General features: G+C 54.9%; 1 protein-coding gene across 2 annotated transcripts in view; it reads left to right on the top strand.

The window, feature by feature from the left end:
* The window catches only part of PREX1 (phosphatidylinositol-3,4,5-trisphosphate dependent Rac exchange factor 1), a 192,877-nt gene that overhangs the window by 144,613 nt on the left and 36,021 nt on the right, over nt 1–12,243 (top strand). For both annotated transcript variants that reach the window (XM_036826534.1, XM_036826535.1), the window contains 2 exons: nt 762–837; nt 8,711–8,783. In XM_036826534.1, the coding sequence (XP_036682429.1) occupies nt 762–837; nt 8,711–8,783 (149 nt within the window). The remainder of the gene's footprint in view (nt 1–761; nt 838–8,710; nt 8,784–12,243) is intronic.

Consider the following 12,243-nt stretch of genomic DNA (forward strand, 5'->3'; position numbering starts at 1 on the left):
TTGGCGGCAAGGTCCGCACAACCCTTTGTACCAAGACTTGGCAGGAATTAGATGCTACAACAGGTCAAAGCAAAGAACCAGGACCGTCACAGCCCCCTGCATTCTGCTGTGTCCTGATTGCCCACACCAGCCCACGGAGAAGCGTTTCCATGTCGGTATAGTTTTGTTACCTTTAGACACATGAATGTTAACAGCAAAACAGAAGAAAAAAGGAAAGAATTGGAAGTTTTTCTCATTACTCAGAGTAAATCAGGGTTCTGCAGGCTCAGCGTTTTTGACGTTTTGGTCTGGATAACTGTTTGGGGGCTGTTCTGGGCAGTTTTGAATGTTTAACAGCATCCTGGTGTCTATCTGCTGGTTGCTGGTAGTACCTCCACACTCCACCCCCCAGCCAGGTCATGGCAGCCAAAAATGTCACTAGACACAGCCAAGTGTTCCTTGGGGGGCATAGCCATCCCTGCTTGAGAACCCCAGGCTGGGGGAAGCTTCCAGAGCCCTAGAGCCACCTACCCCTGCCCCTTGATGCTGTTGGTGACGATGGGGTCCTGGGTTGGGACAGACCTGCCCTCAGTGACACTGCGAGTGAGGTGTGGAGTCGGGGCTGGACTCCCTGCCTGGTGCTCTCTCCCCGGCCCCCCTGCCTCTGACCCGTGGCTGGAGAGCCTGGAAATCCTCGGACCCCGAGCTCTTTGAGTAGGGACATTGGGACTGTTTCCCCTCCCTTCTCCCCGATCCGCTCACGGCGTGCTTCCTCCCCACAGGGACCGCGATTACCACCTGAAGACGTACAAGTCGGTGCTGCCCGGGAGCAAGCTGGTGGACTGGCTGCTGGCCCAGGTGGGAGCCCCTCCGAGCAAGTGTGCCCCGTCGTCCCCCTCTGCCCAGGCCTGAGGGGCTAACCAGGATGTGGGCCTTTGAGGTTTAAAACAGAATTTTTTTAAATTATTTTTTTTAATTGCGGTAAAATACGCATAATATAACATTGATCATCTTAACCATTTTTAAGTGTACAGTCCAGTAGCCCTAAGTCCATTTCCATTATTACACAGCCATCACCCCCATGCACTTCCAGAGCTCTTTCCATCTTGCAAAACTGAAACTCTGTCCCCATTAAACAGTAACTTCCCATTCCTCCCTCCCCCCGGCCCCTGGCAGCCATCCTTCCACTTCCTCTCTCTGAGTTTGCCTGCTCTAGGTGCCCTGTGTAGGTGGAATCATGCAGTGTTTGTACTTCTGTGTCTGGCTTGTTTCACTCAGCATAATGTCTTCAGGGTTCATCCACGTTGTAGCCTGTATCAGAATTTCCTTCCTTTTAAAGGCTGAATAATATTCTGTTGTGAGGATAGAGCACATTTTATTTATCTGTCAGTTAAGGGACACTTGGGTGGCTGCCACCTTGAGGCTTTCCTGTTTAAAAGTGGGACGGTCCCGGGCAAACTGGGACAAGCTGGTCTCATCCTGCCATCAAACCGGAGCCTCCATATGAGGCTTGCCGAGTTATTCCCTTATCCCAGGTTCCCAGTGAGTCGGGGCCGGGCAGAGTCTTGGAGAAATCTCTGTGCTGATTTTGCTGCAACTTCCCAAAGGTGATGGTTCCATCGAGGTGCCATGGACACTTTTACCTACCTGCCTCGTATACTTTGTGGCTTCTGTTTGCAGGGCGCTTACTCTGGGCCAGGCCCTCTCTGGGCTTTGTGTAGTATCTCATTGAGTCCTCCAACCCATTTCCAGACAGGGAACTGGGGCCCAGAGAGGCCAAGTGCCTGGTTCAAGGGCACACAGCCTGGCAGCAGTAAAGCTGGGACTCGGATGGGCGCATCTTACGTACTTAGGCCTCATTTCTGCAAACTTTTCAGGGAGCTTGCAAGAATGTTCATTCATAGTCTATAAGAAGAACGTAATGTCTCCAAAGACAAGAAGACAACTGTGAAATCTAAATGTTTAAACTTTCATAGAGTGCAGCTTTACGGCAGCCTTATTAATTGTTAAGTTTAGCATTCATAGAAACTTCATTCCATTCAAAAACAATTTGCTGCCTGGATTTTCTCATGTCGAACAGATTCCTGATGATTGCCTAGAAATCATAGCCGATCTATGTAAAGTAAATGCTTCTCGGCATCAAATAACTTCAAAAGCAAGTTTAGAAAAATTCTTGAAAAAAAATTTCAAGCCCCCAAAATGTATTTAATGTAGGATGTGGGTGCATTTTAATATGTTTGCTATGATGTGGGGCCCTAAGACGCGGGAGGTCTTAAAATGACCTTGGATTTGAATTCAGATTTGCACAGCTGGGAAGCACAGAGATGCTAACCATTGTACTACACCGCACACTGCCCCCTCCTTAGGATCCCCTGAAGCCAGCTCAGAGCATGTGCTTTATTTATAGCCAGGCAGAACTGGGTTCAAATCTCAGCACTGCCACTTCTCAGCTGAGTGATCTTGGACAAGCCACTTAACCTCTCTGTGCCTCAGTTTCCACACCAGTAAAATGAAGCTCAAAACAATAGATTATTTTGAGGATTCAGTGAGTTAATCATCTAAAGTGCTTAGAACAGTGGCTGGCACAGAGTAATTGCTTAGTAAATGGAACTGTTATTGTAATAATTCCTCATTTCCTTCCCAAAGGATTCAAGGTGCCTCAAAATTACATGCAGTGTGGAAGGAAGGTGAAGAAATTACAGAGGGACTTGGGGGTGCAGGAACAGACAGCTGGGGAGGGCCGAGGGACGATCTGTTCGGGGTCCCATCTTCTGAGTGGGCTGTGACCGGGGAGGGGCGATTTCTTTTGTGGTTTAGGTTCTTCGTTCAGACCCCAGACATGCCGGGGTGTAGGGCTCTCTGAAACGCTGCTTCTCCCCACCTTGGACCTTTGTGGCCTCATGTTTCCTGAGCTCCACGGCTGACTGTTGGTTTCAAAGCGCGATGTGAACTTTGCCTTAAGTGGCGAATCCCAGGCCTGAGCTGGGAGTGGGGTGGGTTACCGAGCTGACGAGAAGTCAGTGAACCTGGGAAATACCTGGAGATGGAATGCACAGGATGCACCGCTCTGGGGCTGGGAAGGGGTCACGGATGGGTCCCGGGGTTTTGGTGCGGTGGGTTTTCCCTTCGTTCACAGTGATGGGAAGGTGCGGGGGGAGAAGCTGAGTGTTCTCCTTGGTTGTGGGAAGGCGCTGCCTTTGGGGTGCCCACTGTACTCCCCAGTGGAGTGGAGGAGGTGGGCGGAGGAGGGGCAGGCTTTGCACACCTGCTGCTCAGGAGGCATCTCTGCCGCAGATACTCTGTTCCTTGTCAGCTCCTGGGTGGTATTTACAATGAGGGGGCAGAAGAGAGTGTAGAAAAATCCGACAAGAGGGCTCATGGGCTCATCCCTTTTTTCCTCCTAACACCTGCTGTGTGTAAGGCACTGTTTTAGGTTCTGGGGGGACAGCAGTGGACAAGACAGACAACGCTCCTGCCCTCATGGATGTTAAATTCTGGTGAGGGGTAGGAGAGGCATTTAATAAACAAGGAAAAGTAGTAAAATACTTTGTTAGCTGGTGCTAGGTGCCAGCTCGGTGGGAGCTACGGGGGGGGGAGTCAACCTTTCACATGGGTGGGTGGTGATGTGGTTTTTCACAGGGGGCAGAGAAGGTGGTGTTTCGAGCAGGGACCTTTGACTAGAGACCGGAGGGAGGTGGGGAACGAGCCAGGGGGACGTCTGGGGCCGGAGCTTTCCCTGAGGGGACAGCAGCTCGGAGGCTGTGAGTGGGGTGAGCTTGGAGGGTCTGGGGGTGGGGAGAGGCCAGTGCGGCTGGAGTGGCGTGAGCGAGAGGGAGGGTGGTGGGGAAGCTGGTGGGCAGCCAGCCCCAGGAGGCCTTGTGAGCTCTTGGGAGGTTTTGGGCCAGTGCAGGGCTCTGAGCACAGATGGGACAGCATCTGACTTCGGTGGGATAAGATGCTCGGGCTGTCGGGGGACGAGGCTGGCAATCGGGAGACCAGCGAGGGGGCGGTTTCAGAACTGCAGGTGGGGAGCGCGGTGTCTGAGAGCCGGGTGGCCGCGGGGGAGGTGGGAAGAGTGGTCAGGCTTTGGATCTTTTGAAGGTAGACCTAACGGAGTCTGCTGTTGAATGGACGGAGTGGGCGGGCAGTGGTGAGAGACACAGGAGTCTTGAATGACTGCAAGGCCCTTGGCCGAGCTGGGGAGGCTCGAGCGCGCCCTGGACCCCGGCAAGGAGGAGAACCAGCCAGAGCAACGGCCTCTGTTGGTTTCTCTTTGTGATCGGTGTTGGGCACGGCGGGGGCCTGCTTGTCGCCAGTGCTGTCACATTAGCTGTGATCCTGGCCGAAGGCCCCCTGGAGTAGCCTGAGTCATTGTCAGTTGGTCCAGAGGACCCCCTCCCCGACCCCGCCTCCCTGCCGCCATCCCCCAGCATCCAGTCACAGTGGAGGCAGGGGGTGGACGGTGGAGTGAAGGTTGCAGCTGACCCTCTGTCCACTTCAGCAGGCCTCGCATGGCTTGGCCTGGTCTGGGGACACAGGGAAGCTAATTGGAGTTGACATAGGATGGCTTCCATGAGATTGACCGAACGACAGCTGGCATCTGGCTCCGGGTCAGGGAAAGCGGGGGACAGTGTGCGTGTGGGTCTCTCTGTGGGGGAGAGGTTGGTGATGAGGATGTGACCTTGAAGACTGCTTACAGCAAGTCTTGATTCCAAGAGTCATCCCCACCTGCACTTTAGCAGGAAAGTCAAGAAGAAAACATAGAATTGTGTAGTTCAGCAGGGTTATTTTGCCTTGAACACATCTTCATTTCTAACTCTAGGTCATTCTGCTCCTTGAAACAAAATGTTGATTGAAACCCCCTAGATCAGCTAGAAATACTTTTGGCTGCACATAGTAGGAAACCTGACTTACACAGTCAAGACATTTATCTCTCACATAATAGGAAATCTAAATTATACAATAAAGACATTTTTTGCTCATATAACTAGGTGTCCAGAGTTCATGGTCCTAGAGCTCAACAATGCCATTTATACCCATGCTCTTTCAATCTTTTTGTTCCGCCATCTTGCCAGCTGCCTCATTGTCATCAGACGGCTGCCGCAGCTCCAGGTATCACATGTATGTAGACCTATGGCCAAAGGCAGGCAGCAGGGGTAGTTGGAAAGAGCTTTCTCACTATGTTTATTAGGAGAGGAAACTTCCCCCAGTCCCCTCCCTTGCCCAGTGGTCTTCCCCTTAGGTCTCATGGCCAGGTGGGTCCCTCATGTACCCCTAAACCACTCTCTAGGGAAAACAACAAGGATTGCTGAGAGTACCTTAGAATTCCTCAGAATTCATCCCTTGAGGCTGGGGGAAGGGCTCCCTACCAACTACTCAGATGAATGAGAATTCTTTTAGCTCAGAGGATAAGGAGGGTATTAGTCCTTTGATTGACAAGCTATGTACTGTATCACTTCTGATCTTCTGTGTGTATTATCTCATTTAATCTTCAGAAAACAGTTGTTATCCGCATTGTACTGATGAGGAAACTGAGGCTCAGGTTATGTAACTTGCCTCAGGACACACAGAAATGAGGTACTCCTATAAGATTGTTGGGGGGGGCCTTCATGATGCCTTGGTAGTCAATAATAATAGAAATTGTAATAATAATCCTCTGTATTGATTGTAGCTTGTACTGTGGAGTCTGAGTGGGGAATACCACTGAGAGGTGGCAGAGGCCTTGGAAAGTCAAGGGCAAAACTGGGGATAAAAAGTACAAATGAGGAAATGAAAGTCAGAGAGGTTAAGGAATTGCCTACGGTCACGGCTTGGCCAAACAGGGGTTTGAACCCAGGGGATCCAGCTCCAGGGTTTGCTCTCCTCACCTCTCTGCTCATGGTTTTTTGGTGTGTGCTGCCTGGGCTCCGAGATGCCCTAGGCTATGGCCGTCAAAAGGAGGGCGGGGGTCGGTGGGCTGGGGCAGGAGAGAGCAGGGACAGGCCAGGAGCCAGGTGCGGGAGGGCTCATATCTGCTGGCTCCTGTGCCGGCTCTGCAGAAATGTGCCCTGAGCGCCCGCTACGCTGACCCCCACGCTCAGGCAGATGGCAGTGCTGACGGCAGCGGGGTTTCTAGCACCCGGGGTGGGGTGGCAAGGCTGGGGTGGGTGAGCAGGCAAAGGGCCAGGCCGGCAGCTCAAGGCACCAGCAGAGGAAACAAAGGATAAACAAGGACAGGACAGGAGCCCTGGCAGTAACCCTGGGTAACTCTCCTCCCCTCTTGGAGTCTCAGTTTCCCTATTTGTAACTTGGAGGGAAGGTCCGGTTGTAAAAGGATTCCATTCTCATGCTGTAAACTTGGGCAAGTGCCAAGCCTGTCTGTACCTCAGTTTCTTCATCTGTCAAATGGGGTTTATAAGAGTGATTGCCTCTGGGTTGACCATCAAGGTAGTGAGGAGGAGCTGACATGGGCACTGAGACCTGAAAAGCCAGGGCAGGGCATGCCAGGGGGAGGAAGGAGTAGGTGCAAAGGCTCTGAGGTGGGGTCACATGTAGTGTGTGGAAGGAGCAGCAAGGAGGCCGTTGTGGATGGAGCCCCCAGCGAGGGGGGCGGGTGGGTGAGTGGGGGATGAAGGGGAGGTGTGCTGGTGAGGTCGATTGCACAGGGCTGTGTGTGCCTGCGCCTTCCTCTGGGAGGGGAGAAAATGGGGACTGGATGACTTTCGGTTTCCCCACGGCTGGCAGGATGTGGGGTGGGGGCTTGCTTTTCAGGCGGTGGACACATCCAGGGTTGGCGTATTTCACTCTTGACCAGAGAATCCCTCTGCTGTTCTCACTTTGGGAGCCACCCCGTGGGTCACCCCAGGGCCCTTTGGAGAGAAGAGAGGCCGGGACGGGCTGGGATGGGCTGGGAGCCCAGGTTGTGAGAGCTTCAGAAAGCTAGGTGGGCTCCAGACGCCTGCCCGGGCCCCCTGGGCTGCAGAGCTGGGCCTGCCCGCCTCCTGGGCCCCTCACAGCTGGGGGCGGCTGCTCCGGATGCGGCCTCTTGCATGGATGGCCGCCCCGCTGGCAGGGCTGTGAGCGTGCTGGCTCTCCAGGCGCCGGCCCGCGGTCCCACAGGACAGATTTGTCATCTGTGAGTCAGCTGGGGCAGCTAGAGCAGCTGAGGCCAGTGGCTCCCCCAGGCTCTGCTCTGGGGCCTTGGCAGGCTGAGGCCTGCAGCTCTGAATTCATTTCTCCTGTAGCTGCGGAATTCCCTCCCTGGCCCCTCTGCTGCTGGCAGGGGCCTGGGGGGGATACACCAACAGTGGAGGCCTCTGGCCTGGCCGTGTCGGGCCAGTGCCTCTTGGAATAACTTCTCACTTGGGCAGTATTTTAAACAAGAGGCCGGCTGAGCGGAGCGAAGCTCATTGACCTGGCTACAGACTAATGCATGAGTTAGTCCCTGCTGACAATGTCTTTATTCAGTCAGCAAGTATGTACTGAGCACCTACTGCATGCCAGGCTCTGTTCTAAGCACTTAGGATTCAGCAGGGAACATAGTAGATCAAAGGCCTTTTCCTTAAAGAGCTGACCTTCTCACTCACCCTGTTTTTGCCGGCCATGTTATTCTCTGTACTCTAAGCTTTGTCCACCTCTGGACCTTTGTCCTTGCTGTTTCCTTTGCCTGTCACTTCCCCTACGTACACACACAACTCACATACTTTGCCTGGATATACTGAGATTATTTGGGTGGCAAGAAACAGAAACAGAATCTGGCTAACTTAAAGAAAGTAAAAAAGAGAAGATGACTTACTGAGAAGGCCGTGGAGCACCCACAGAGTCAGGGGGAGACCCAGGAGCCAGGTCCCAGGAGGAACTGGCACCAGGAAACTCCCAGCTTCTCGGGAGCAGGCGCGGAGGGGCACCGTCTCCAGGGCACACTCTCGGGGAGAATCGGCACCAGCTGTTCCCTGACCTTGGGTTCCTCTGCTCAGGGAGGAGCCAGGTCAGTTAGGAGTTGAACTTGATTTCTAGTATCAGAGAGCCAACTACAGAGGCTGAAACAAATTAGGGGTTTATTTTTCTTTGGTATGAGAGGAGCCTGGAGGTTGGTGGTCCAGAGCTGCTACTACAATCTCATGATATCTTTGAAGACCACCCCTGCTCTTTCTTTTTGCTCTGCCATCCTTAGTATGTTTCTATTTTTGAGGTCACATTGTGCTCTAGGATGACTGCAGGAGCTCCAGCCATCACACCTTTGTTCCAGGCAGGAGGAAGAGAAAGGAAGGGCCAGGGACAAAGGGTGTTTTGCCAGAGCTCCCTATCAGTGATTTCTGCTTATATCTCATTGGCCACCTCTAGCTGTAAAGGAGGCTGGGATCTGTGGTTGTCTAGGTAGATGAATTGCTGTCTGTAAGAGTGAGGGTTTCAGTACTAGGGTGGGATGGGGCCGGGGAGGGTTGTTGCTGGGCAACCAGCAGTGTCTGCCACGTAAAATCTCCATTTCTCGTTTGTGGTGTTTATGGCATGGTACACCATGCATTTCTCACATGTAAATAATTAACATGCAATTAAATACTTTTCTTGTTTGGGGTTTATTAATAACAATCAGAGACATGGTTGGGGGATACCACAGTAAACCAGACAGGCACACATCCCTGCCCTCGTGGAGTCTCCATTCCCGGGGTGGTGGTGGGCTTTTCCCCAGCCTGGCTCAGCCTCTTGGCTCAGCGGGTCCACCTAACACGCTCTGCTTCTTGTTCTGTTCCAGGGCGATTGCCAGACACGCGAGGAGGCGGTGGCGCTTGGTGTGGGCCTGTGTAACAATGGCTTCATGCACCACGGTAATCCGCCCCTTCCCCTTCAGCCCAGCCTCCCCGGGGTGGGGTGGGGGTCCTGTCCTGGAACAGAAGAGCTGGCAGGGACCCTGGTCCCTGGTGCATTTTACGGCCGGGGGGAACTGAGGCCCAGAGAGAGCAAGTGGCGGGCTGGCGGCTGCCCAGCGTGCCCGTGGGTGAGCCCGGGCTGGATGCCGGGTGGGCCTGTGCGGCAGCTCGTGGATTCCACCCTTCCCCACCCCACCCGCCCCGTTCTGCACTGATGGGGACATCACTTCAGGTGGCCAGTGGGGACCAAGGTGGCTGGTAAAGATTGGCTGCAAAAAAACAGACCGGATGTGAGGTCAAATCCATGGGCTTCCTAAGCCCTTCCTCCCTCATGGGATGTGGCCTCCCAGGGTGGGCAGTGAGGGTGGACGACGCGGACCTGGCCCATGGGCTTCCGGGGAGGAGAGGAGAGGAGAGGAGAGGGGTCCGTGGGGACAGAGGACGGGCGGGTTGTGAGCATGAGAGGAAGGAGGCCGGGCGGGGCCTCGCCCCTCAGACGCCTCACTCCTCCCCGCACAGGGAGAAGCACCTAAGAGGGGAGAGAGGCGGACGGTCCGAGATGGTCCTGGGGCAGGAAGCTGGGGAGAGGGAGGTAGAAAATGGTTCCACTGACGCGATTTTCAGTTCACACAGAAGTGATACTCGGCGCGCCTGGCCTCCTCCTAAGAACTCTCCATGTAGTAATGAGTTTCGTCCTTGGGATGATCGATCCTTTGATGTTGGTGTGAATGTCATCCCCATCTGTAAACGAGGAATGGAAGCTCAGGCAGCTGGGACACTTGCTCAAGGTCACCTGACAAGGAGGGACTGGGATTTGAACCCAGGCAGGCTGGCATCGCAGGCCACATGTCAACCACTGAGCTCTGTGGCCTGTCCTTGCGGCCCCGGGGGAGCCCTGAGGCTCCTACCCTTTTGGGACGAGTGGACTTTGAAGCCCCACCGAGGAGCCTTTCTCCTGTTTCCAGAACACTCCCCAGGGCCTTGTCACTTGCAGTTTCTCTCGCCCAGGTGTCCCTACCTCCCTGCCTCGCCCCCTCACTTATTCAGTGTTCCTGCTCAATTCATGCCTCCCCAGCGAGGTCACCTGACCACCTGCTAGAATAGCTCCTCTCTTTCCTCACCCCCGGACCAGCTCAGATTCACTTTTCTTCCTGGAGGTGCTCTGTCCCTGCGAGGCTGATTCCACACCTCCGTCTGTCTTAGTGCATCCCGCCGTCTTCCGGAGGGTGCTTTCTGCGTGCAGGCACCGTGCTAGGCTCTGGGGACCCGGGTGAACACGATAGATGCAAGTCTTGCCCTCGTGTGCCTGTACTCGCGTGTGTGCGTGTGTGAATCACACGACAGTAAATAAGAACATTTTCTGGACTATTACGAGCATGTGAGGAGGACTTTGGCTCTTATTCCAGTGAGGTGGGCGTCCTGGGAGGGTTCTGAGCAGGGAAGGAAGGACGTGCCTGACTGGGCTTCTTACAGGTCCCCTCTGGCTGCGTGTGGAGAGCGTCTGTGAGGGTGAGGGCGGAAGCAGGGAGGCCAGGGGGAAGGCGGCCGTCATAGTCCAGAGGAGGGACCACGCTGCTTGGATGCATGTGGTGGCAGCGGAGGCCTGAGACTCGGGAAGGGCTTCTGGCCATTCCTCCTCCCGGCATCTGCTCTGTGCTCCAGCTCAGGGGTTGGCAAACTCTGTCTGCAGAGGGTCAGACAGTAAATACCTTAGTCCTTGTAGGCCACACGGTCTCTGTCACAGCCCAGCTCTGCCTCTGTAGCCTAAAAGCAGCTACAGGCGATGTGTAAACAAGTGGGTGTGGCTCAGAGCCAGTAAAACTTTATTTAGAAAAACAAGTGTTCTACCCCTGGTCTAGCTGCTGGATTTACTCTCCCTTCGGCAGGGAGAGAGAGGCACCCCTGGGGTGACAGGTCATCGGATTTGCCCCCTGCCTCGTAGCCGGCAGGCCCGGTTCTGGGCCTGACTCGGCGGAGTGCCGGCAAAGCCCTGCTCCTCCCCGGCCTCAGTTTCCCCGTCTTTCCCTTCCCATCTGAGCTCAGCGTGGCCACGGCTCTGTGGGGTTGGGACTCACTCTGGGGCAGGTTGGGAGCCCGGCAGCCTCGGTCATTCCCGAAAGCCGCTCTGTTCCCTGCGGGGGGCCCTCGCAGCTCCATCCCCCCCTCCCGTCAGCTGGGCAGAGCCTCTCATTTGTGGGTGAGAGTAATTAGGGGTCCACCCCAGCTACTATTTCGGGAAGGCGGCTGGCTGAGGACATCGTGGAGGGGGTGACCCCCGGCAACAGCACCACCCTCAGGGTCGCTCGGGGAGACAAACTGCAGGGTGTGGCCCTTGCTCCCTTGTTCCTGCCACGAACTCAAAAATAGGCTGAAAGGGGAAAGGGCCAGATCCTAGGGTTGTGGCCGCTGCAGAGTGCAGGTTAGGGTGCCGGGTGGAGCGTGGGGCGGGGCCTGTGTGGCGCCTCCCGTGGTGTCCGACCGGAGCGCCCGGGGCTCTGAGGTGTCCCCGGGGAGGGACCCAGAGGCCAGCGGTCCAGCGCCTTAGGCACATACAGGGAAACTGAGGCTCACCATTTAATCCTCGCAGCCACCCCAGGAGGTTGGTGCTGTTATTATCCCCACAGATGAGGAACCTGAGGCTCAGAGAGGCTAAACGGCCGTGAAGTTGGGAGGGGCCGGGCAGGGATTTGAACGTGGATCTGTGCCCGTCTCACGAAGCCTGGCCAGTGGCCTCAACTGGAAGTTGGGAGTGGTTGGCTCTCACCTGGCTGAGCTCCCGGACTCCGGGATTCCAGATGTTTCCCCACATATTTCAGCCGAGACACGAGACACAACACGGTGCTTCCTCTTCCCACTCCCTGAGTCTTTTAGCCTCGTGTTTACAGTGGAGGGGAAGCCAGCCGGCCTCCTGGGGCCTGGCTCCCAGCTCTGGGGAAAGCAGCAATTTGTGTGTCTGTTGTCTCCAAGGAGGTAATAGAGGTGGCCTGAGAACGATGCTCACAAACAGCTAGCTGTCCCGGGAAAGGCAGGAGACAGGAAGGAAGGGCTCCTGATGCTTTTCATGTCACCAAAGGTCTTCGGGGATGGCGGGGACATCGTGAAGCTAAGGCAGCTACTTGTCCTTCTTTAGGGGGCCTGCTGACTTCAGACGACTGCCTCGATTTCTCCCCTTTATTTAATTTGTCCTCGCGCCCATCTATCAGGCCAGGCTGGGCAGTATGGTGAAGAGGAGGAACCTGGGCTCTGTGACCTTGGGCAGTTTATTTAGCTCCTCTGGGCTTCAGTCTTCCTATCTTTAAAAGGGGTGCAGCAGGTCCTTCTTTGTCTGCGGAGTAAGTGAACTTAAGCCTGTATCCCCGGCGTGCCCTGCATGAGAAGGTATTTAGTTAAATTGTAATCCACAGGGACCACATCACAT

The sequence above is a fragment of the Balaenoptera musculus genome, chromosome 15 (genome assembly GCF_009873245.2).
Source record: "Balaenoptera musculus isolate JJ_BM4_2016_0621 chromosome 15, mBalMus1.pri.v3, whole genome shotgun sequence".
In the NCBI taxonomy this organism is placed as follows: Eukaryota; Metazoa; Chordata; class Mammalia; order Artiodactyla; family Balaenopteridae; genus Balaenoptera; species Balaenoptera musculus.